The sequence below is a fragment of the Dipteris shenzhenensis genome, chromosome 9, assembly GCF_047967505.1.
Source record: "Dipteris shenzhenensis isolate YYH24624 ecotype China chromosome 9, Dip_SZ_1.0, whole genome shotgun sequence".
Lineage (NCBI taxonomy): Eukaryota > Viridiplantae > Streptophyta > Polypodiopsida > Gleicheniales > Dipteridaceae > Dipteris > Dipteris shenzhenensis.
Window position 1 is genome coordinate 48,053,943 of NC_141604.1, and position 27,004 is coordinate 48,080,946.

The following is a 27,004-nucleotide window of genomic DNA, read 5'->3' on the forward strand; positions in this document are numbered from 1 at the left end:
GCTTCTCCTCTCCACCTTGCTTCTCTACCCCTCAGCCTTCTCCTTCCTCTCTACCTCAATCTCTCAGGCCCTACCCTCCCTCTCTCTCCTCCTCAGTCCCTCCTCTCTTTTTCAGCCCCTACCCTCCTCTCTCTCTCTCCCTCTCAGCCCCTCCCTCCCCCCCCTCTCTCCCTCCTAGCCTCTCTCATCAGCCTCCCCTCCCTGTTCCTTTCCAAGCCCCCCCTCCTTTCCCTCTTCTTCTAACAGCGCCCCCCCGCCCCCGTCCCCCCCCCCGTTTCTTCTCCTAATGACGGATGCTTCGAATTGTTTGAGCCGGCCTTTCGCCTCTCATTAACGAATGGCCATCAGTTCTGCCGATCATCGACCACTTTCGCATAGGCCGCAAGAACTTGTACTTTCTCAAAAGACAAGATGCTACAACTCTAGAAGGATGTGTAGTTAGAGAGCTCCACCACCCTCGCTGCACACATCCATGGGTCCCACCCATTTGAGTCATAGGCTAGGGAGTGGATGCTTGTTGCCTTACCTTCAGACCTCACCCCCCACGTTTCCGATATTCAATTATTGGGGCAAGGTTTTTTGAAGCCGCAAGCACAGTGCTCAAGGCTAGCTTGTTGGCACTTGGTTTGAGGAGATATGGATAATTTTTCAAAGTGATAAAGGGTGAATTGCGGGCAGACATGATTTTTTTTTAAAATCATCGCATACCCACTTCAACATTTGTTCTTGATTTCTAGTAGCAATGGAAACTTCTTGTAGCCTATTCACCTTTGAGCATGTTTGTGGGTGAATGCTATATCCTCTTTCTTCTCGCAAGCCTTCTCCTATGTTGAGCAACAGGCCTTAGATAGCTCCCTAGAACATCAAGACTCCTGCAAGACCTGAGATAGGCCTTCTCCCATGTCAAGCAAGAGGTCTATGACATATTCTTAAGACATCAGTATGCACATCGAGACCCATGATAAGCCCACACTGGGGGATCATTTTTTTAACAGCCACACACACTCACCCCAAAGTATGATCAGACTTCCAATTTCTATTCAGTTCACATTAAGGTTACTAGACACACCTCTAGTTTCCCCATAGGGTTGGTCTTTTCTATGATGTAATTCAGCTTTTGGTCTCATATGCAGAAGTTATAAGACCATTCTTTCCTTGTTTCAAGAGCTGCAACTAGCTGCCATCTCAAACTCCCATACTTAATGGGCATTGTACACTAATCATGGGAGTAGGGTACTCCCAAGGTAAGTATACTTGTCACCAAGTTGTAAGTATTTCAAGTAAAATATAGAGTTGGCCTTTTATTTTATCATAGCTAAAGAGTTTCTTATTTATTTATAATTATGGTGAAAGAGTTCTTTCAATTGGTTGAGCATTGACTTCAGTCCAGAAGGCTTGACTTCAGGCGGGGAGACTTGGTTTAGGTCAAGAGAGTTGACTTTAGTCAACCAGGATATTTCAACCTCGATTGGAAGGATTGGTTACAATTAAGGCATCTTGACTGTTGGTCACAACCCCCTAATTATAGTCAAAGAGGGTTGATCCTAGTCAACCAAAGAAATTAATGTATGTGCGTGCACATTGGTTTGCTTGGTGGGCACGCTCACAGAGACTAGGACTATTCCAAGATTTTAGTATTGCATGCAAGAGCTAACAGTTAAGGGGTGCCATGGTTGAGTGCCTTGGATTAAATGTGCAGGTTCAAGAGGGGTTTAAACTTTATTGCCCTACTTTTATGGAGCTTAGCAAGCGGCCAAGAAGTATTTCATGTAACCATGTCCTTGGAGGCTCTAGAGTTGCCAACTCAGTGGGGCATGTATGTAGCAAGTAGTTAGAAGTAGGACAAGTGGCAATTGCCAATTTTCAGAGAGCTAAGTCTCTCCATTTGTTGCAACAAAAAATCCACTGAATGTCAGATGGGTTCTGGCTATAAGTTTTACACTCAGATTTTCATTGTGAAATAAAAAACCTACTGGGGGGTCCAGCCCATGTTTGTTCTTGGCTTTTGTACTGTGCAAAGAAAGAAGAGAGAGGGAGAGATTTTCCAATTGGCAAAGAGATTTACTTGACAAATTGTAGTGAATTGAAGTACCTCATGACTGTATTGTTATCAGAGCAAGGCTTGCTTTCTTTCCCAAGGGGGCATGGTTATCAGTTTGATTGAGGGGGGGGAAATTGACCAAGAAATCACAAACTCCCATACGGCCGAATGCGTAAAGACGCTGGGAGAGGCAAATTGTTTCAAAATTGTGCCGAATCGCCCATTGCGAAGTCAATTTGAGGTGAAATTACACTAGTAGAGTGGCGTATATGTACATGATGACCATTCTTGTCACATATGCTTCGAATTGATTGTGGCGTGCATAATTTTTTTCTTTTCATGAAAAGACTTCTATCAAGTATGAAAGAATCCCCATGAGCAAGCTCGAAGTGTAATTGCATCATGTTGGGCATGAGGGGAAAAAAACACTCCAGAGGCGTATAACAAGAACTCAGAATGAGCTGGAAAGAAACTTTGAAAATGCCACCTCAACCCTGGTGTAGTCCCTGAGAAAAAGGGGGAACCCCTTTCCATAAGGAACATAACCCTCCTGGCAGAGGCTGCTCGAGAGGATCCATGCATGCTCGCCCAACTGACCATCAGAGTGTGTATGGTATCAGCCCAAATATTGGCCAAGGTGTGAGAAGGGTAGACTTGTGATCCATCTAAGGCCTTTGTACATCTAGCCCTCCAAATCAGCCAAGCAGTAATACTAGCCATATCTCCCAAGCAAAATCCACATCAGCGTGTACTGGTCTATGGTGGGAGATAGGCACATCCTCCAGAGAGCAAGGCTGACTAGGTGTCGTTGAATGGAGATGGCCCAGGAAGCATCCTGCCACTTATAGAAGATCTGAGGTCCTGACCTCTCGCATGCCTGCAGTCCCATAAGCAACGATGAACTGACTCCTTTGCAAACGAGCACCTAGGACAAGTGACTACCCCACACCTAGACCTCCACCTATTCACTGTAATCCCTCCATGAACAGAAAGGCAAGAAAATAAAGTGTTCTTTCTATTTCTTCAGGATTTCTAGAGCCTCCTCCAAAAGACACTCTGGAAATCTGCAGAAACTTGATAACTCTCACAATGAGGGGCTCTGGAAGGTCTCCAACCTCTACAACTGATCTGGAACCTCCGGCATTATTGACCGTGTAACCAAAGAAAGGGAGACTCTTCTCTTGGTTCCCTGCAACTATCCATTCCTACTCTCCGAGTTCCCTTGAAGATACTTATGGGGAATCCTCCATAGAGCCAGAACCTCCATGAACCCGAGATAGAAAGATGAGGGCTCGGATCTATATGCCAAGCAGAGTCCTTGACCTGTTCCACATAGCCTATTATCCCAACAGGATGAAAAGGCATGCCCAAAAGAATATCATTTGAAGAAATAGACAACCTATCACCTGACTGTACACCAAAGACCAAGGCATCGTCCTGTGCTCCCAAAAAAGCAATGACCTGAAATACCTGTCCTCGAAAAAGCCCCCATCCACTGTGAACAACTACAAGTGCGTCATCTGAATCCACCCAATCATGGGGTAAGGCTGCATCTATCTGAAGGATCCTCCCTGTACTTCCTCTAAGGTGGCTGACCAATTGCTGTTGACGATCTCTTGGAAGCCTTTTTAAGGCTTTCCAAGAACCTACCGAGGCGGCAGGTCCTCTCTCACACCCGGACCACTGCATAAAATGAGACAAACCAAGCTGCTGACCATGCTCATCAAGTATATTGTCATTCCACATGATAGGCTGCCTGTCAATCTCTTCGAGAGAGGAGGGAGGAAGTCTCCGAAGGGTATTTCTGAAGCTGGCCTAAGCTTTCAGAATAGCGACCATAAGCAGGGAGGAAGGGGACCTAAGACGGGCTAAAGTGAAAATATATTTAATGCTGTCCATCTAGTCTCCACTTGAGGAGGGGCTGCAGATCTGAATGCAATGAATGAATTTTTTTTTTCCATGGCTCATTCCTAGGCATAAAACCTCTGACCACAAACTTGCAAAGCAAGGCCTTACATTGCAAATCTGGGTCTATGATGTTGAGACCCACCTCCTGCATGGGAAGGATCAAGGTCTCTCATGCGGCCTTGGCAATAGTGTTTGTTGTGCCATCTAGCCCACTCGAGAAAAAATTCCTTATAGGCCTTATGAGCAATCCATGGAGCTGTACCAACAAGAGCAAACATACCAAGCCGTGGCTAGCAAAACCTGGTTAACAACCACCACCCTGGATGCAAGGTCTAACCTGGTTGAACTCGAGAAAAGGAGTTTCCTCCTAATGCTCTCCAACACAAATTGCTGCGAAGAGGAGATACCCATGTTGAGTTGGCATCCTAGGTATCGTACTGACACCTAGCATTCCGACCTGACATCCTAGGTCTAAGTCCAAGTGAAGCCCAAATCAGCCCCCCCGTCCGGAATGTCATCATCATTGATCCAAAAGCCATTGGACTTGTTCCAACTAATATGAGCACCTGCTGCAATACAAAACAAATCCAAGGTTGTCCTCTGCACTCCCAAAGGCAATGCTGTACTAACTCAACTGCCATGTGAAAACGAGGACAAGTAGGGTCAGCCCCAAACTTGGTGATCTTTCTATTCCTGAGGGATTTCTAGAGCCTACGCCAAAAGTTCTTCCGCACAACTATGGAAATATGAAAACTATTCCAATGTGGCGCTCTAGAGGGCCTCCAACCTCTACTGCTGAGCTGAAGCCTCATGGCATTTCTAACTGTGTAGCGAAAGAAGGGGAGCTCTTCTTCCGGTTCCCCTCATCAATCCATTCCCACTCCCCTGGGTCCCACTGCAAGAACCTAATAGGGGAACCACCATACAGCCAGAGTCTCCAAGACCCCAGCGCAAGGAGAATAGGATCAGGGTCAAGAGACCAATGTGAGTCCCTGCCCCACTCCATGAAACCTGCAATCCTGACTGTGCAACCTCCAAAAGAATATCATCAGAAGATCTGATAAGTCTGCCTTCGAGTGAACATCAAAGACAAGGGTATCCTCATGTGCATTCTACAGTGCAACAATCTGTAACGGAATGCCCGTCCCTGAAAACACTCCCCACCAAGTGGACTTTGTGAGCGGCATGTCATCTGTGTCAATCCACTCTGGCGGAATGGATGCATGTATGTGTTGTATCCTGAGTGCACTCCCTCTGAGGTGGCCAACTACTAAAAGTCTCTGATCCTCTGGAAGTCTCATAAAGGCCTGCCAAGTGCCTACAGTAGAAGCAGGTCCCCTCTCCCATCTAGACCACTGCATATAATGTGACACTCCAAGTGGCCTGCCATGGTCATCCAAAATCGAGTCATTCCACATGGCTGGCTGCCTTTGAATTTCTTCACAAGAGGTGGGTGGAACTCTGCGAAGTGGGTTTTTGAAGCAGCCCCACGCTTTCAGAATAGCAACTATGAGAGAATGAGGGTCATTTTGGAATTTCATCATATGCTTGTATCAAAGGGATTTCAGCCTTGTACAGATCAGCCCACAGCCATGTGCTTATTGAAGGGGTCAGGGGAGACAGATTTCAGATTTTCAGATCAGTCCATCAAGGATGCCCTCTTGCCCCTTTTCTTTTCTTATTTGTGGCTAAGGCTAGGAGCATTTTTCTTAGATCTCAAGCTGACAATTTTGGCCTCAGACTACTGCTCAGACAAGAGGAGGACCTCATTGATTATGATCTAGCAAATGACATTGCTATTTTCTTGGAGGCGTCCTCTCAGAGTCACTTCTTTCAGAGGCGAGGACAATCTGGAAAGGTGTTGCTAGGATTTTCAGCATCTTTCATACATCACCTTTCTATATGACCTAGGGTTCAGTGGCTTGGTTATCTCTTACTGGCCCTCAGGTGTTTATTGAGGGACATGATCTAGATCCAGCTCTCATTGTACGGCGACACTCAGTGGAGTCTTGTTTCCTCCAGGATGTTCCCTTCACTCCTTTCAGAGCTGCTCACGCCTCAGTAGACACGTCTTGGGAGATTTTAGCTAGCATTGCAACTTGGCATATTTGGAGAGCCAGGTGTTCAGAGGTGATAGAGGGTATCTAGGTTCACCCTTCCCAGGCTATGGCCAGTATTCTGACCGACAGAGTACACACTCTGATGGCCATTTGGGCGAGCATGCAGGGATCCTCCACAGCAGCCACTGCCAGGAGAGTTACTTTTTTCAGAGTTTGGAGAGGATCTTTTTTCTTCTCTGAGTCTCCCTCAAGGTTGAGATGGCATTTTCAGCCTCCGCCTTGGTTCTTCATTAGCTCATTTTGAGCTGTTTTTTTTTCCCCTCATGCATTGCATGATGTACTCCCGCATTTGAGCTTGCTCTCGTGGTTTTCGTTCATACTCAATGAAGTAATTTTCTTGAAAAAAAATAATTTGATGGGATATGGACTGTTATAGACAGATTTAGCTAGCAGGCCCATTTCATTCTAGTACGGAAGACAATCAAGGCAGACCATATGGCCAAGGTTTTCCTAGCTCAAATCTTTAAGCACCACAATATGCCTAAGTCCATTGTCAGTCACTGAGACCCACAATGGCCAGCCTATTCTGGAGAGATTTATTTGACATTTTGGAGATGAATCTGAACTTTCTTCTTCTTTCCATCCAGATGGTCAAAGTGAAGCAGCATATTTAAGCTTTTTGAAATGCTACAAGGCTTATCAAAAATCCAGGTTGGGAAAAGTACCTTCTACTTATAAAGTTTGCATACAATATTACAATTTACTGCTCCACAGGTAAAGCCTTGTTCGAGGTCATCTTTGGAAAGGTAATTCTGCCACACCAATCCTGAGACTAAAGACGAGATATTTGCAGCCGATCAGTATGTCAGAGATCTCTTGACAGCATTCAACCAAGTGCGGACAACAATAGAAAGATCTTAGGCGAGACAAAAGAAAGCGGCAGATAAGCATAGAAGATAGGTAGACCTCAAGCGAGGAGATTGGGTACTTTTAAAGTTTGAGAAAGCCAGGCTCCACAAGCTTAAAGGCAAAGAAAAAGTGTATGCCAAGTTGTCTACCAGTTACTATGGCCCCTTCCAGGTTACAGATGAAATCAATGAGGTAGCATATAGATTGCAGTTGCCAGAGCATTGGAAGATTCACAATGCCTTTCATGTGAGTCTTCTAAAGAAATATCAAGGGTCGGGAGCCTACAAAACCTATAATCGAAGATCCACTGAAAGTGGATGAGCTGGAAGAGGTCCTTCAACCAGAGCAAATTGTGTATCGTACGGTACGCAAGGGACCTCAGAGCAAGGTATTTGATAGGTACCTTGTCAAGCTCAAAATTTATTTGACATTGAATGCCAAGTGGATGGATGAAGACATGTTGTCTGATTATTCACAAGTTCTGGGTATTTACAAAGAATCTCTTCAGTTGAGGACAATTGATTAGAAGCCGAGGGGATGTCACCAAGTTGTAAATGTTCCAAGAAAAATATAGAGTTGACCTTTTATTTGATCATAGTTAAAGAGTTCCTTATTTATTTACAATTATAGTCAAAGAGTTCGTCTAATTGGTTAAAGCATTGACCTCGATCAAAGACACTTGACTTCGGTCAAGAAGGCTTGACTGATCAGGGAGACTTGGTTTAGACCAAGAAGGCTGACTCTAGTCAACCAAGATATTCCAACCTCGGTTTGAGAGATTCGCCTAACTTGACTATTGGTCACAGCCCCTTAATTATAGTCAAAGAGGGTTGAATCTTAAATGTATGTGCGTATGCATTGGTTTGCTTGGTGGGGACACCCGTAGAGACTATGACTAGTCCAATATTTTATTATTGCATGCAAGAGCTAACAGTTGATGGGTGCCATGGTTGAGCGCCTTGGATTAAATGTGTAGGTATCAAGAGGGGTTTATTGCCCCATTTTTATGGCGCTTAGCAAGCGGCCAAGAGGTGTTTCATGTGACCATGGCCTTATAAAGCTCCAGAGTTGCCAACTCAATGGCATGTATCTAGCAAGTAGTTAGAATTAGGACAAGTGGCTCAGCATTGGCTTGCCCCTGGGCCTACCTAAAGAAGGCTCTCCTGGTGTCCTTAAAAGTCAAGATAGCCCACTTTGGTAATTCTTTACTTGCTTCACCACCTGTAGGATGTGCATATACAATAGGCTGTGAGACAACTTGTAGTTATCTAGTAACTGGTGGCTGTCCATCCTCAACAGTTGGCTGCAATCTGAAACATCTGAAGCAGGAGTATCTACCTCAGCATGTGACTGCTCATGAGGCTCCAGTTGAATCATATCCTAAGGATTATCATCCTCAAGTGGCATGGGAATCTCTCAATTTTCAAAGGGCTAAGTCTCTCCATTTCCTGTAACAGAAAATCCACAAACATCAAACAAGTTTTGGCTATAAGTTTTGTACTCATATTTCATTGTGAGATAAAAATCCTACCAGGAGGGGCAGCCCATGTTGGTTTTGGGCAATTGTCAGTTATTGAATGTAATGAAGGGGTTAATCTTGCTAAATTAGTTGGGGTCAGCAATAGGCCTATAATGAATTAGAGAGGGCTAAATAGGAGAAATTTGGGAAAGGACTATAAAAGACACACCTTCACTCATTTGCACTCATCTATTGATTTGACACCTAGCTCCTTGCTTTCTTCTTTCTAGTTATGGAAAGTGCTTTCAAGAACTTTCCTCTTTTGGAAAGCGGAGGAAGCAACACAATGCTCTCAAGAAAACAATAGGTGAATACGCCTCTAGGATCATGACTTTGCAATTGAAAGTACACGGGCTTAAGCATGGGCTCATTGACACAAATACCTTGGTTGTATTAAAGGAGAGTGCCATATTAAAAAATGGTTAGCAATTGGAAAACACCCATAGAAGAATCAATGAAAAAGAAAGCAAAGATTGAAGCAAAGCTTGGAGGCACAAGCTAAGGACATAGAACCGTGGGCACATGTAGCCATTGGACATAGGTCCCAAAGGTGATTCAAGGTACGAGAGTAGGTGACAAGAATGAAGCCCTTAAATAGGATGTCGGTTGTCAAGGAGAATGTAAGCAACCCTTTTGGACATAGCCAAAAAGCACATGAATGAGAAGTTTGGGATAGAGCAAGCTTACATTGAGGACGAATGAAGGGAGAAATCGCTGAAGTACGTGAATGAAGGGAGAAACCACTTATCATCATGCTCAAGGATGCAAAAGCAAGACATGAAGGGCGACTCTAAAAGGGACAGCTATCTTTATTAATGAGGACCTTACACAAATGCCAGATTGATCAACAAAGAAACGATCTTATTTCATAAGTGTGCCCAAAGAAATGGTCTTATTCCATAGGTCTCTTTAGAACTAACCTCACCTTGTTAACGGGATTGAACACTCCGACTTTGTATTTGGTTGAAATGGGTTGCAATGCAAAGGCTGGACCTCACTTTGCAATCTTCTCTCTTCTCTCAGAATTGGTTTTGGTAAACAATTAAGTATAAATTCTCTCTCTCTCTCTCTCTCTCATTCCGATTGCAATATGAAGAGGAACTCAAAAATAAACAAAAGATAGGCAAACATAGCCATGAACATTCATATTCTCTTTCAGATTCAAATTCAGTTCTAGAGCTGCGCTATGCCGCCCCTTGTGCGGATATCATTCCTGAAACCATAAACCGGTTCCCAGTAGCTATAACGTTTCATTGTATGTCCCTTCGGATCTTAAACTGTCAACCCATATAGGTAGATAATAAGCTGAATTGACACCTGGCACATCCTGGTGGTTTATAAATTTTGAGACAATTTCTGACCTAAGTGCACTAGAGCCCGATCAGATAATTCTGCACTTCATACTCAGAGTTATAGTTGACCCCCTTCCTAGTGCGACATCTCACCAGTCTAGGACTGTGCGGTTTGCTACCAATAGAGCTTTGCGCAGTACCAAGTTACTGGCAGCCTCCATATACAGTTGTCAAGTACAACCCAGAGTAGAAATGTATGACAAAAGTGTGCCAGATCAAGAAAAACCAGCAATCCGATCATAAACAGGTTGGTTTACATAAATAGGATGATATACTAAATGCACAGGTAAACGGAGATATCTCAATATCACAAAGTGATTCAAATATTTTGTTTAGCAGTTTGTACTGCTGGGGTAGACTCCACCTAAGGACTATCATCTTTATCTGGTTTGTCGGTAAATTGAACATCCTCATCTTGGCTTTCCGAGTTGGCATAAGCCACCCGTTGGATAAATGGTCTCTGCACACTACCTCCATGAGTCTGTTATCAGCAGATAGAGAAGCATCTGGGTGTTCAGTTATTCTATCCATCACCTCATCCAGATTCTTTAGAATATCAGGGTCAACTTCTGTGGCTTCCTCTCGAACAATTTTGGACTTACCAGATTTACTGGCATTGGATGCCATAACCAAAGTTTCTGCAGCCAATTGGTCTGCAGCAGGATCCTCATCCATCTTCACAACATTTGGAAAAACAACAGAATTCAGATGATAATAAAATTTTGAAAGTCAAACTGAACCTGGCTGATGACGCTTTTGGTACCTCAGGTTCCATTTTTTAGTCTTCCTCCATCAGAGGGTCTGTCATCCCCAACCTCTCCACTACAAACAGCTTAGATCTCAACTGATACACCTCCTTTTGTAGTTCTTGAACATGCTTTTGCAGGAGAAAATTGGAAGTGGCCTGCTTATGTTGCTCCCAAGCCTGGGAGGGCTGTTTTTCCAAATGCAATAATCGGTTCTGGATCCGAGTCCACAATCCCATCATATACTGCGTGACCTTAGATTTCAGCTCAGCCAGTTCCATATCTGGCATGAATGTCCCGAAATTTCAGATTCATCATCAACCATGGACCCAGTTGTTCCTCTACTAGCCTCAAAGCTGTCAGCTGCACCTGTAGCATGATATTCTCCACCTGTAATCTCTTATTTTCTGCTGCTAGTTGCTCCAATTCAACCCTGACATGTCGAGCGAGGCTTGCAGCTGCTTTTATATTTCTTCCTTCTTTTGCAACTGTTCTTGATACTCCTGAACGGACTTGTGCATGGCAATCTTCTACTCCATAAAATCCTTTTCCATGATTTTTATTTCTTGAGTTTTAAAACTCAGATCCTGAAACCGGCCTTCAGGAAACCCAAAGGGCGGTGAACAATTATTAACCGCCAAAATCATAATTTCAGCCACTTCAAGAATTGTTACAGCCAACCAAATAAATAACAGAAACCGAAATCAAGAGCTAGATTGCCCCTATCCTGCACCAGACACCAGATTGGCCCTAAACTTAGCGCCCCTTTCGGCATGTCTTTATCATTTATTTAGAAGGCATCCAAATACAAGAAAAGCATTGTCGTGCATCAGCCCAAAATCAGCCAACCGAATAATCCGTTCACAGGCACTTCCGTCCTGCTATGCAATCACAAAAAGGCATCCCAGTCTATTGCAATATCCCATGGCCACCTTTCTTCCGATTCTGGATGGTATTTCTAACCTGGTAGCTTTGATACCCTTCAAGGGAGTCCTAGCAGGAGAGAAATTAGCCAAGTCTGTCTTGGCAGCTCTGATACTCTTCAAGGGAGTCTTGGCATGACAAAGACCATCAAAACAACCAACCTTGGTTGTTTCTGGCACGCAGAAAGGCTAGCTGCAAACAAGGCAATAGGATCTGAAGGTTCTGAGGCAGTATGAAAGCTTTTGGGAAGCAATCAACTGATCTGAAGGCTGTGGGAACCCTGAAACAGCAACAAGCAAAAAGGCGAATATGTTTGGAGCAGTTTTTAAGCACTCTGGCAGGCAAAATCAGTTGGAGCAGCCTTGGAAGAGGTGAAAAAACAGCAAAAACGATATTCTTCTGGCACACTTCAGCCCCTGGCAGTCCAATCCTGATAGGCAAAACAAATCTAGTACCAATTTGACACCCCGAAAGCCTGTCTGGTGACCCTGGAGTGGATCTGGAACAATGAAATCAGGTCTGGCAGCCCCCAAAAGCCTCTGGCAAGTGCGACTCAGCAAATCCTCCCGCTTGGAAGCCAATTGAGTTGCCTAGAGCTCCAAACTGCCCGAAAAAGTGCAATTTTGATAGGCGTGTGGCCTAGAAGGCTCTTGGAAGGTGTACGAATCAGATTTGGGGCTTTGGGAAGGCATGAACAACAGGCATGCAGCAAAAACGAGCTGATCTGGAGGCTCCTGGCACAAAAAGGAATTTTGTTTTTGAGCTTCTGGCAGCTTTGGGATAACCTACCAACAGCCCATAGACTGCCTTGGTAGTCAAAAATCGGCAAAGCAATGTGATAGGATAGCTCGGGAGCAAATTCCCAGCCTGTGATTTTCCCCTCACTGCTTCGCCCTTGTTTTTCTTGCATCCCAGCATCATCCCAACAACCACAAGTCTCACCCCCTTGAGAAAGCTGGTGATGTCCCGACAATGGAACCACTGAAACCGACGTTCGGGAACCCCAAAGGGTAGTGAACAGATAATATAACCAGCAAATACCATAATTTTAGCTTCTTAGAGAATTATTACAGCCAACCAAAAAATAAATAACAGAAACTGAAATCAAGAGCTAGATTGCCCCTGTCTTGCACTAGACACCAGATTGGCCCTAAACTTAGTGCCCCTTTCGGTATTTCTTTATCATTTATTCAAAAGGCATCCAAATACAAGAAAAGCACTATCGTGCATCAGCCCAAAATCAGCCAATTGAATAATTCATTCACAGGCACTTCCGTCTTGCTATGCAATCACAGAAAAGGCATCCCAGTCCATGGCAATATCCCATGGCCACCTTTCTTCCGATTTTGGATGATAGCTCTAACCTGGCAGCTCTGATACCCTTCAAGGGAGTCCTGGCAGGAGAGAAATCAGCCAAGTCTGTTGTGGCAGCTCTGATACCCTTCAAGGGAGTCATGGCAAGACAAAGACCAGCAAAACAACCACACTGGTTGTTCCTGGCACACAAAAAGCTAGCTGCAAACAAGGCAATAGGATCTGAAGATTTTGAGGTAGTAGGAAAGCTTTTGGGAAGCAATTGACTGATCTAAAGGCTCTAGGAACCTTGAAACAACAAGCAAAAAGGCGAATATGTCTGGAGAAATTCTCAAGCACTCGGGCAGGAGAAATCAGCAGGAGCAGCCCTGCAATGGATTTCCTTCTGGCACCCTTCGGTCCCTGGCAATTCAATCTTGATAGGCGAAATGGATCTGGTTCGCTCTGTTTGCGCACATCCTGAATGAACCGACACCTGGTCAATGTATTTCAAAGTCAATTTAGGAAGCCGAAGCTACAGTAAAAGCCCTACTGGAAATTGAAGATAGGGAACGGTTGGAGGCCTTGTAGACGGTCAATTATGGAAAAGAAGAAATTGCAGAATATTTTGCGAGGAAAAACAAAGGCTTGCAAGAGCCCCTAGAGGCACCCCGAAGAAGAGGGTAGTTAGAACCAAGTGCACTCCAAAGAGACCAAACACTCCAAGAGACAATAAGTACAATCAACTTCTGACATCAGAGCAGGAAAAAAGAACACAGAAGGAAAAGGGAAATGCAGAGGACAATCCACGGGAGGAACCACCCATTCTAAAGAATGATCAAGTCTAGAATGTCCTAGAAAAATAGAACGAGGGGGGAAAGCATGTGCGGGATGATCAGCCGTGGAAATCCCCATCTCTAGTGGAGGGCAATAGAGTGAATGAAGATTTGGAATCCACGTCAGATATGAGCCCTCAGAAACGACATAAATTACCTATGCAGGGGCCTGAAAGGTGTTGGAATTTCTCGACACGTTTCATCAGCAAAAGCAAGATAGAAGTATGTAGATGCAAAAAATCCATGAGGAGTGGCAGTAGCTCAAACAGGATAATGGCATCTTGGTACACCAAGTAGAAAGTTTAAGGGAGTACCTATCACGAAGATGTGAATTTCTAAGCTTTACGAATCTATGGTGACTACCATAGTCTCTAGTTGATTAAAACAGTTCAAACGACACTTCAGTGCAATTAATTCCATGGGCCAAGGATAGTGTTACGCTCAAGTTGAGGCAACATGACCTCGGAAGGGTCAGTCGACATTTTCCTTTAAAGGATCAATGTTTGTATTATATTTGTTCGGGCTTTACGGAAATGATCAAAAAGGAATTAAGGTCAAGGTCCTTGGTGAGGGTGACATGGCACAAGATTAGGTGGATCTAAGGCTAAGGGGTCTAAATGCATTAAATGTGCCAAGGGGCAAATGATTTCAATGTTATCCCAAGACAGGGGTAAATGAGGCATTGAGGAGAGGCCCTCAAATGTAGACATGTGGCATACTAGATCCATCTAGGGAATTTTGGGGCTTGGTGGAATTTGCAAGCTTGAGCCTTCACGTTGTTGATTTTTTTTTGAGGTTTTTGCTACCACCGAGGTTGGCTAGGAGGAAATTGTGTGTGCTTGCCCCGTGATAGATTGTGAATTTGATCTGTGAGCTGAGCAAAGGATTGAGAGCGTAAGATTTTGGTATCAAAGCGGAAGCGTGGTGATCAGAAAAGAGGGATGAAGGTGTGGACGAACGATGCGTGGAACATCAGGCTGTGCTGAATTTTGGTTGGCGAGCCTGTCGCTTGGCTTCTTCGTTTAGCCTTAGCAAGCTACAGCCGTGAGGCCATTAGAGGAGCAAGTCGAGGCTTACTACAAGCCTTTCAACTACGAGGACTACATCAACTTCAGAGTTACTAGCCGCGCAGGCCTCGACGTCCTCAGCCTCTATGTAAGGATCTTCGTGGTTTGTAGCTACTACGGAGCAAGGACGACGAGTAGAGAGTAGTTAAGCCCAAGGCTGATGCCTTCGTCGTGAACGTGGGCGATGTCATGAAGAGGATTTATTCTTGATCACGCACGGACTAGGAAAAGCTTGTGCGGGAGAACTGCATGTATACAAGGAACTTGATTCGTGATTCTCGGGGCTGATTCCTGAGGCGTTGTAAGGCCAGATAGAATTTACGGTGGCTCACGGAGTCTCGAACAGGGTCGGCGCAATCGATTTCTTATTGTTTGGATTGAGTGGCGCACGTGAAGGGTCATGGATTGCTACCTTCAGGGCTCCTAGGCATCGCAGGAGCCGGGTGTGAAAAAAAACGATTGTTCAACTATTGCACATAACGTGCACTCCACGAGTTGGCATTGTGGCTGGCTGGACTAGGAATGTAACTGGGATTTGGAGAGGCACTGTGCTTGGTCTTGAGCTCGTGGGAAGGGGTAGACAGTCCCGCATATTCGTGGTCTAGGCATCGTTGCTGTTCTGGGGTGGTTGCAGGACAGATTATAAATACAGGTTGGGAGTGCTCACAGGGACAAATTGATCTCTTCATGCAGCAGAAGTATGACCAGGGAGCTTTCTATGCCTTTTAAGTTTTGTTGGGGTATATGCTAGTTTATTTGCCCTCGGTGTTTGAGTTATTTGAGATTGCAGATATTTCCCTAGTATAGGGAAAAGATATTCATCTTGGTTCTCAGCTATTTTCAGTTGATGGTCACGCTTGTTTAGACACCTTTTGTGGTTATGAGATTGAAAAGTAATTTGTAAATACAGTTTTAGCCGGTACTTTATTTATTATTATTTTTTTAAAACACCCATCGACCTAAATGGAAGTTGAAGAAGAAGCTTCTAGGGTGGATCTCGTAGAGTCAGGAGTCCGGCCGACCCCACAAGTATCGTGCCCAGCAAGCCATACACTATCCGGTAGAATTACATTATTGGAGGATGCCTTGCAACAGATTTTAGCACAACAGTTCCAAGCAAATGTAGGGCAATTTGAGCTCAGGAAAATGGTTCATAGTATGTGTCCTAGACCATCTCATGAAGAGAAAGGTAAAGCTCCAATGGAGCTTGAATCCAGTGTTCATACGGTCGAGCCTAGGAGGGCTAAGGTGCCTAATATTGCCAATTACAGGCCAGAAAAGTATTCTGGTCGAATGTCTGACCGTACTTCCGATATCATAGAGACCTGGTTACACAAATGGGATGAGGCCTTCACCATTTGTGAAATCAGGAATGATATGAAGAAATCCGTGAGGCCACTCATATGTTTAATGAGGCAGTGGATCAGTGGTGGATAAAACAGCATAAAGATGGAGTGGCATCCACTACTTGGGAGGGGTTTAAAACAGAATTTAGAAAAATACTTCTTACCTCCTGACGAAGCATCCCGAGCTTGGGATCAGTATCGAAACCTTCGTCAGAGAAATTTATCAGTGGTGGAATACACTGATAAGTTCAGAGAAAGTGTAATGAAAGTTTATGAACCTCTACCTCAGTCAATCCAGGTAAAAGATTTCATCTTTGGACTGAATGATCGGATCAAGATGGAAGTTCGGGCTAAGTATGCAAACACGCTAGATGAAGCAATTGCCATAGCCCTGAACTATGAGGATGCAAAAGGGAACAGACCAAGTGGGTTTGTGCAGGTTGGGACTCGGTATGAGTACCCGAAGAAAACTGGGTTTAAGAAGAAGTGGATTAGCAAAGGAAGTGCCTGACAGCCTAGTGGTCAAGCCAAGTAGGCGAAGCCAATTGAGACTCCTAAACCAAGTACCACCATTGGAGTGAAAAGAAAAGTAACACCAATGGCAGGGGTCGAAGTCTTCTTTGAACCCAGAGCAAAGAGAAAAAGCAAGGAGAGAAGGCTTGTGTTTTGGATGCCTTCAGTCTCATCAGTGGAAAGATTGCCCACGAAACAAAGATCGTCGGATGGCTGAGATGGTGATCTCAGAATGCGTCGTGGAAATGGAGGGAAGTCCCATAGCAGAACAGATGCAGATTCAACTAGCGGGATCTTCTCAAAGGTCAGTACCTGTATTGTTATGTGTGTTTGTTGCTAAGTTAGTAACTAGTGCACCTGATAATGTCTTGTCAAAGCCCACAGCTACGGGATATACAATCTTTAACGATACACTCTTTACCAATCATGACGTCATTGTGTTGTATGACTCAACGTCAACGCACAATGTAATTAACTCCAAGCTTGTAAAGAGGCTGAAATTAAAGACTAGCCCATCTGACTATGCATATACAATCAGAATGGCAGACGGAAGTTCAACTGAAGTATGGGACCAAAGGGTTACCCAGTTGGAACTTCGAATTCAGGACTATGCTGAGAAGCTTGATTTTGAAATTACAAAGCTTGCTCACGCAAACATAGCCCTGGGTAAGGCTTGGCATTCTAGGAAGAATCCAGCCATAGATTAGAAAATGCACATTTATCAATTCAAGATGAATGATGTACTGTATGTCTTACGAGGTAAAAAAGATTTACCTCAAGGACTGTTGGTTTCCGTAATGGAAGTTCGAAAAGCTCAAGAAGAGTTTTTGTTTCTTTGTACAGCATCAGTAGAGCCGATTGATGGTCCTTCAGCTAGCACTGATGTTACCCAAAATGGGTTACCTCCAAAGCGGAATGTTCAACATAAGATTGAACTAATCCCGGGGGCAGAACCTGTAAATAGACCTTCCTATAGGTTAAGTTTTACCGAAGAAGTGGAGGTACGAAGACAACTAGAAGAATACCTCAAGCTGGGGCGGATTCAACCCAGTTTCTCACCTTTTGCTTCGCCAGTGATATTAAAGAAAAAGAAAGATGATACTTTTCACCTCTGTATAGATTACAGAGTATCACTATTAAGCACAGGTATCCGATGGCTTGCATCGATGATTTGCTAGATGTGTTACATGGGGCCATAATTTTCAGTAAGATAGATTTTAAATGTGGCTACCATCAGATCCATATTAGAGCCGAGGATGTGCATAAAACCGCTTTTAGAAGCAGGTTTGGACATTATGAGTTTTTGGTAATGCCGTTTGGACTTACCAATGCTCCAGCTATATTTTGTCATGCTTATGAACGATTTACTACATCCGTATATCGGAAAGTTTTTAGTACATTTTATTGACGATATTCTTGTGTTCAGCAAAAGTATTGTTGAGCATCACGAACACTTAAGAATAGTGTTCAATACTTTGAGGAAAGCCTGTCTTTATGTAAATAAAAAGAAAATTGTATTGTGTATGGTAAGACTTGAATATTTAGGATTCATTATTACTCCTGAGTGGGTGGAAATGGATCCAAAGAAAGTGGTTGCGATACTGACTTGGCCTATCCCTCAGAGTTTGACCGCTTTGCGATCATTCTTGGGATTTGTCCAATTTTGTCGAAGGCATATTAAAGAATATTCCAAAATAGTATCGCCATTGACTGATCTGACCTCAGATAAAGTACCTTTTATATGGGGACAGAATCAACTGGAGAGTTTTATCACCATAAAACAAGCTGTGGTCTCAGGACTGGTGTTAAAAATAGTTGATCCCCAGAAACCGTTTTTCCTTGAAACCGATGCAAGTGGCATTGCGGTAGGAGCAGTTCTCCTCCAAGAGGGAAGGCCAGTAGCCTTTGAAAGCAAGAAGCTTTCTCCCTCTCAATGAAATTAGCCAACTCATGAATTAGAGTTATATGCTGTTGTCCATGCTCTGAAAACATGGAGACATTATTTGTATGGGTCAGAGTTTTATGTTGATGTTGATCATGATACTCTGAAACATTTTTGTAAACAACCTGACTTGAGAGGCCGCCAAGCTAGGTGGGCAGAACTCATGCAGGAGTTTAACTTGACGATTCGGTACCAAAGAGGAAAGGATAATAAAGTTGCTGATGTGTTCTCACGTATTATGCATAATATGAGTTTCACGGTATTAGAAAGTGCTCTAATGATCGAGATAAGAGAAACTCAAAAGATGGACGAGTTTGTCTAGAATCTCTAGCCTAAGGCTCATGTATTCAAACCCAGGGAAAAGGGTGACCTAGCATCCGGAAAAGGGTGACCTAGCATCCGGAAAAGGCCAAACTCATGCAAAATATATCATAAGAGATGGTATGCTGAAAAGAAATGGCAAGGTAGTAGTACCTAATCAGAATGATCTCAGGCAGAGAGTCATTCAACAATGCCATGATAGCCCATGTGCGGGACATCCAGGAGTCGAGAAAACATATGATCTCATGAAGCGAGATTTCTTTTGGCCAAAAATGAAAAAACATATTCATGAATATGTAACACGTTGTTTTTCGTGTCAGGTAAGGAAGGCAGAGCGAGTGAAGCCACCCGAACTTTTACAACCTTTGGAAATACCACTAAAAGGTGGGAGAGCATTTCCATGGACTTTATTGTAGGTCTATGTACGACACAAGGTGGATATGATTCTATCCTTGTGGTAGTTGATTGTCTTACCAAGATGGCTCACTTCATTCCAACCAGAGAGTCTGTTAGTGCCCCGCAAGTGGCAGATTTGTTTATTAAACATATATTTCGTTTGCATGGATTACCCAAATTCATAGTGTCAGACAGGGTTGTCAAATTTACCAGTCATTTTAAGACTGTAGTGTTTGAGACACTAAGGACTGGGATGAGTAGTGGGGATCATCCAGAAACGGATGATCAGACAGAAAGAATCAACCAAATTTAAGAGGATATGCTTAGAGCATATGTGTCATTGAGGCAACATACATGGGACAAGTGATTGCCACTATTAGAATTTGCCTACAATGATAGAAAACATTCCTCTACAGGGTTCAGTCCGTTTGAGCTGAACTATGGTTATAGACCAGCGAATCCAACTACAGTTTGAGTACCTTAGAAAGTGCCTAGTGCCACAAACTTTGTGGTTCAGATGCGGGAGATGCTAGCGCTTGCGAGAGCTAACATCCGCTAAGCTATGGATAGAGCTAAGGCATATGCGGATGAAAACAGATCCGTTAGAGAATTTAAGGAAGGAGAAAAAGTTTTTCTCAAAGTTCCTTCGCACTCTAAGTCTTTGATTGCTAGAGAGTGTGCTAAGTTATCACCCTGATATTGTGGGCCGTGGTTAATTCTAAAAAGAATAGGCAAGGTGGCCTATAAATTAGAATTACCACAGGGTTATAAGGTGCACCCAGTGTTTCATGTTTCTCGTTTAAAGAAAATTTTGCATACAGGTGACTCACTAATCGAGGGTGTTGTTTTGTTTCAAGAGATAGAAGATAATGCAGGACGCAAACCAACGAGAATCCTGGACCGAGGAACAATGCAAGTACGCAATTGAAAGATACCCATGGTGTTGGTTGCATGGCATGGTTTACCTCTATCAGAAGCTACCTAGGAATTTGTATACCAATTACGGAGAGTATTCCCAAACTTTATCATCGAGGACGCTGATGCGTGAAGAGGGAAGGAATGTTACGCTCAAGTTGAGGCAACATGACCTCGGAAGGGTCAGTCGACATTTTCCTTTAAAGGATCAATGTTTGTATTATATTTGTTCGGGCTTTACGGAAATGATCAAAAAGGAATTAAGGTCAAGGTCCTTGGTGAGGGAGACATGGCATAAGACTAGGTGGATCTAAGGCTAAGGGGTCTAAATGCATTAAATGTGACTTCAATGTTATCCCAAGAGAGGGGTAAATGATGCATTGAGGAGAGGCCCTCAAATGTAGAGATGTGGCATACTAGATCCATCTAGGGAATTTTGGGTCTTGGTGGAATTTGCAAGCTTGAGCCTTAACATTGTTGATTTTTTTTTGAGGTTTTTGCTACCACGGAGGTTGACTGGGAGGAAATAGTGTGTGCCTGCCCCGTGATAGATTGTGAATTTGATTTGTGAACTGAGCAAAGGATTAAGAGCGTAAGAGTGAGGGACTAAAGGTTAGAGAGGGGTAAAAGTCCCACTGCTAAAAATAGCTCAAGGAGCCATGTTTAACAAGATGGCTTGAGCAGGAAGAAAAAAGGGGCGAAATTGACTTTGAGACAGTTTTGTAGACCTGAGAAGAACATGGAGAGGCAAGTCACACGCTCGGAAAGTACACAATGGCTATCATATCACATTGCCTTGCTGATTTTCGACTACCAAGGCAGTCCATGGGCTCTTGCTGGGTTGCTAGGGCTAGCAGAAGCTCAAAAACGAAATTCGTTTTTGTGCCAGGAGCTTCCTGATCAGCTCGTTTTTGCTGCATGACTGTTGTTCATCAAGCTATCAATACATTGTGAGTATTTTGGTTATTGCCTTGCACTTGTACTTTCTTTCCTTTCCATTCTGCCTTTCATTATGCTTTCCATATTTCCATTCCGTTCTTAGCTAGCTTCCATGTCTCTTCATATGGTATCAGAGCCTTTCTTCCTAGCCCTTCCCTTCCTCCTTGCTTCTCCATGAGGTAGAGGGTGGCTAGAAAGAGAAGCTGTCCTCTCTTCTCTTGGAGGAGCTCCCCTTCCCTACTCCTCTCCATTGAAGGCTTCATCAAGATTGGGATTCTCCTCCAACGTTGACTTCTCCAACTTGAGCTTCTGCCACCTCTCTTCCCTTTTCTTGGTGAGCTCTTCTCCTTCCTTCAACTATAAAGATGTCCTGGAGTGGTGCTGTTTCTATTGCTCTCTCTGTGACCTGCGGACAATGTGACGCTTCTATCTGGATCTCAAAGCAAAATCGCGACTTTGTGTCTTCAGGAAAGTTGTAGAGGACCTTGAGTACTACAATTTTCGTTTTTACATCATTGCAATCCAAGTTTTCTATGAAAAGATATAGCTCTTGCAAAAAGTGACGAAAATTATTCTTGCGCGCGGATTTTGTTCTTGAGTTCACGGAATGAGAGTTTCCAGCCTACTGTCACTATCTTCATCTCCACCTCCATCTTTTGCTATTCCAGTTGGTGCCCATGAAGCTAAGCTATAGCTGCCCACGTAGCTATCCTCTCTGCCTGCCATCTCGCTGCGCACGCTGCTTCTAGTTGCCCACGCTGCTGCTCTTGCTACTCACGCTTCCCTATTGCCCACGAAGCTCTATCTTCTCACCATTCAAGCTGCCACATTGCACACCTCATCTGTCTTCTATAACAGTGTGTAGACTCCACACTAATTTGCAACAAGAAGATAAAGAAAAATGATCTTGATGTGAGGTACGGCTACTTCCCGGCTTCTCCGATTACTTCTCTGATTGCCCGTGGTGCTAGGCTTGCATATTGAGTGACTCTACTAGTCCTTGTGGCACCTCCATCCTCTACATCGACTTTTTGGTGACTCTCCATCTTCTATTTTGAAAGTCATGCCATGACTGCTCCATGTAGCTACCCCATGGACTTTCATGATTCCGTCATCCAAATTGTATTTAAAATCTGAAAATTGAGGTGTTGTATCTTACAGCTCTTCGGAGGCGATTCCACCATTTCTTCTTCATACTACTTAGTCGCTTGACTAAGCCATGACCACCTCATCGCCCACTCCAGGTCAAGTGGTGTTGCCACAATCTGCAGACTTGTGGAACTGCTTCCGACCTGTTCTGCGAGCATGTCGTCTTCCGCTTCCATAAGTGGTCGCAATACTTCTTGATTGAATCTTCGCATTGTGCGATGCCTTTGCTTCCTGGATGGCTGCCACTTTCCTCGAGTCAATTGCCATCCTGTCTTCTAAGATGATGTGCTCCAAGAGAATTCCTCTTCGGATTGCGAAAGCACACTTTGTCGGATTAGATTAAGTTGAGATTCCCTGCATTCAATGAAACACTGCCGCAAGTTTTCAAGGTGATCTTACCTCTTTCCGAACACACTAAAATATCCGGAAATACCTGCATAAAAGTTGTAAGGTATGGATCGAATACATTTTGTATACACCCTTGGAATGTAGGCGGTGCATTTTTCAACCCGAAATTCATCACAATGCTGGCAAACACCCCCCATTCCGTCACAAAAGCCTTGTTATCCTTATCCTCCTTGGCCATGCGGATTTGATTGTATCGAGCAAATCCATCCAAAAAACTGTAGACCTTGTGTCTAGCGAGTGACTGAATACAGCATAGTGTCGCAGAATGGCAATGGAAATGGGCTGGTTATTGTGGATGCATTCAATTTTGTGTAGTCCATACAAACCTGCAATTTAACGTTCTTTTTCGGAACAATAAATCGGCACTAGCCATGTGACCTTGTCTGATGGATAGATGAAACCAACCCGAAGATCAATTTCCTCTTTCACCAGCTTTGCGTAATTGGGATTCATCCGGTATCTCTGTTGGCACCATAGGCATTGCATCCTTTTTGAGATTGTTCCGATGCACACATAAACTGGGGTCCACTCCCTTCGTGTTTGTGTATTCCTAGGCAAAATCATCTTTGAATTCCACCACCAACTACATCAGGTCTTCCTTAAAATTTCCTTCCGTATGCACTCTGATTTTCACCGGTTGCGATTTTTCTATTGTTCTGAGGTTCAACTCCTCCAGATCGTCTTCTTTGGCTCTCGACGTTCTTTTCATATTCTCCTCATAAGCTTCCAAAGCTTCCTTTATCACATGTTTGTTCCATTTTGTTGTGCAGAATGTCTTCTTCTTCTTCTTCTTCTTCGAATTCCGAATCCGGTACCTTCTTATCGGATTCCTTATGATCCTTGTCGGACTTCTGAACTGAGGATTGATATACTAGTTTTGGCTCAATCAGATACTATTGTGCAATGTGTCTGACATCCACTTCAAACAAAGGCACGATAGATGGGTTAGCATCGAGGAATTTTTGATCCTCGTCGTCGTCCATCTCCGTGAGCATAATCTCACATTGCGCAATAAGCGGTCTATTTTTCTTCTGTAGAATGACCTTAGGGTTCATGTCAAGTCGTAGCTCCTTTTTTCCACTTTGGACTGTGATCTTGGATGCACCCCAATTCTGCTTAATCCTAGCTTTTTGGAACCATGGTCAGCCGAGCAACATGGGGTACGACAAGCTTTTCCATCTGTAGAACTACAAAATTCACGTAGAACATCATACCCCCAATGCAGATTTGCTGGTTCGGAACAATGCCCAGCGGTTGAACTCCTCTCTGATCTGCCATTTTGACCTGAAACGAGGCTTCTTCCAATTCCTTCAACCCCATTTTTTCATACATGCTTTGAGGGAGAATGTTTACACTCTATTTTCCGTCTAACAATGTTCCTGTTATTTCTTGGCCATTACAATGTACCTTAATTGTCGGGACCTTATAGTCCACATCATCTGGTTTCACTTGCAAAACTAGTAGGTCTTCTTGACTGTCATAGTCCTCTTCTTCATGTAGAAATTGGTCCAATGTGACCTTTATTGATGCATGTTGCAAGGATTTGACTTATTAAAGGTTATGAATATTTGACTTATGTAGTTAAATCATTTAGATCATTGATCCCATATGCATCATGAAATAACATTTGTAAGGATTATGGGTTTCTCTTTCCATTATACATACTGGTTGCATTATAGATCCATGTATGGCTGACAACATTTATTAGTCTTTAATATGCATGATGAAAAGCATTATGGGTTTCTTTTTCCATTATACATACTGGTTGCATTATAGATCCATGTTGATAACATTTTTTATTGTCTTTGATATGTGTTTCTAGTCCAAATGGAGCATACAGCAGAGGGTTTAAGCCAATGACACATCAGGTACGTTGCCATACTTTTACAAATGGATTTATCTGCTGTCTTGTCCTTTCGATCATACATTCGTTTTTTCAAGATTATTGGATTTTTGCATTGGTTCAAAGACATGATAGCCAATTCCCTTTTGAAATGTATCAAAAGTAAATGTAATGTGCAGTGTTTAGGATTCATATGTTTCTTCGTGAGAACAAAATATAATTCAATATTTTTGTGGTTGTTGCATATCATTTGTAGGTTCTAACATGCATAGGCCCATTTTTCATCTTAGATGCTTTTAGATTGTATACATAATAGACAAATGATACCAATTTAAACTACATTTTTGATGGTGAAAGGCCTGTTGCTTATAGTTTTAAAAGGTTTATAAACTTTTATAAATGTTATGTGAAGCAAAGCATCTCATTCCCTTATTCACCTAAGTCCCCTATTTTTTCCTTCACTCCTTCTAACCCCTTTTGTGCATGCATTATGTTTTGTGATGTGTGTAACCTTCCTCCTTGCCCAAAGTCCTAAGTGCGGGAGTGATGAGATGTTGTGGGATGGATAACAAGGAAGATTTCTGAAAGTCTCAGCCAAATAGGAGGCCTTATCTCCAGAGAATAAAGCAAGCGAGTGGTAGATGGCATAGAACATGAACTCTTTGACATTACAATTATCTTATTGATGCCCCTCATCAATACATCAATAGGTGGGCTATTAAAACTGGGTTGAAAGTGGAGGAATTGAGCATACACACAGACTAAAGAAAATTATGGCATTGTCGCTATTTAATTTGTTGCATGCAAAAGGATTGCAACTCCTTTAGGTAATGCGCACCACTACTATCATACTGTTTTCACCACAAGGACGTGCTTCCAAAGGAGCAAGGCCAAGGTGGCATCATTATGTGTGTGTGTGCGCTCGCAAGCCTATGTCAACCACCATTTTATAATAGTGGCACTCACACACACACACAGAATATGATGGTCTACATTGTATTCAATATCGCTTTTGACACATCACTGATAAGATTGCAAATGCTGATGTTGGGATAGTATATGCCAAGTATACCCAACAGGATGTACTCTTGCTGCAAGTGGACATTGCCAAAGCTTTTGATATTGTGCAGTGGGATTTCATCTCGTTGGTGGCTATGCGTTCTTTAGGATGGGCATTGAATGCAGCATGTTATTTACTGGCTCTATAGTGATAGTAAAGCCACGTGCATTTATCGGGAGATGTTTCTGTTCAATGAACTTTATATCGATCCATGAGACAAGGATGCCCTTTTAGCGCTTTGCTTTATGCAATAACTACTCATCATATGCTTTGGTATATAGATCATCTTGTGGATACAAATGTCTTACATGGTTTGTAGATACATGGTAGAAAGTCCATGATTGCGCAAGCTTATGCTGATGATTCATTCCTTACTCCTATGAGCACAAACATTGATCTTTTGCAACTCATGAAGGATATATCTTTTTATGGAATAGCTGGTGGCTTGCAGGTAAACTTTCAAAAGTCCAAACTTTTGCCTTTGCATGCTAAGGACTAGCATAGTTCTTTGTGGCCGGGGGAAATTATTTTGCCCAACCAGCTTGTTCATCATCTCAGATATCCCTTGGGATAAAGCATCACTTGTCGTTAGAAAATAGATTGGGTCCTTGCCAAGCTCAGGAAGAAACTGGAATATTGGACGTTAGCCACTTCGCCTCTTCATGTTCGATTCCAAATTCTACAGTCCATTTTGGTGGCTTATATTAAGTTCTTCTTGCCATTGATTATGTTAGGGAAAAAGATCTCTCTTATTTCATGTCCCCTTATGGAGACTCTTCGGTGCTCCAAGCATGGCCGTAGGAGTATCAGGTTACTCTCCATGGAGCATTTGTGTTCCCCAAAGATGCATGGCGGCTTGAACATCTTGAATATTCGTATTCATCTTTTGGCTCACAAGGGAAAATTAATGCTGCAATTTTTACAGAGGGATCAGCCTTGGGCTGCCCTGAAACCTCACTTACTTTTGTAGATGAATTCTCTTGCCTTTGGGCATTGGCATCCCACTCATTGGGATTTCATTATGGGTTATATTAACAGTACAATTAAAGGCTGTCCTTTTGTTCTGCAATGCCCTTGGTTTGGAAGGAGATTCTTTTCTCATCTCAAATGGCATGGTCGAGACTCTCTGGCTGGGAACAACTTGGGTGTTGAGAATCTGTATTGGTCGAAGGCCTTTGATTCCTCCCTTGCTTTACAGGAACCCATGGGCTCGTATTTTGTTTCCTGCAAAGGCATTACTCTTGTTGGTGATGTGCTTCATGATGATGGTACATTGTTGTCTTTTCCTTTGGCAGGCAGACAATATAGATTGGGATGCACTATCGACCCCTCTAGCATTATCTTTCTTGGATGCTTCAGTCTTTTTTACCGGTGCCGAGGCTCGAGCTCATGTCTCACCTTACTGCTTGGTCCTTGCAACGCCAGGGTTCTTCTATTCGCCCCTTGTGGCTTGGAGATATCTCAGTGGCTGGTTTATATAGGGTTTTGTTGCCTCCTCCTTGGATATCGCAACATGT

General features: G+C 43.3%; 1 protein-coding gene across 2 annotated transcripts in view; it reads left to right on the forward strand.

Moving 5' to 3' along the window:
• LOC147898758 (NAD-dependent protein deacylase SRT2-like) overlaps positions 1-27,004 on the forward strand; it is a 111,605-nt gene that overhangs the window by 73,285 nt on the left and 11,316 nt on the right. For both annotated transcript variants that reach the window (XR_015541568.1, XM_087379529.1), the window contains exon 5: positions 24,407-24,452. Coding sequence is in view for 1 of the 2 variants with exons in the window: in XM_087379529.1 (XP_087235655.1) it covers positions 24,407-24,452 (46 nt within the window). In the remaining variant the exon portion in view is untranslated. The remainder of the gene's footprint in view (positions 1-24,406; positions 24,453-27,004) is intronic.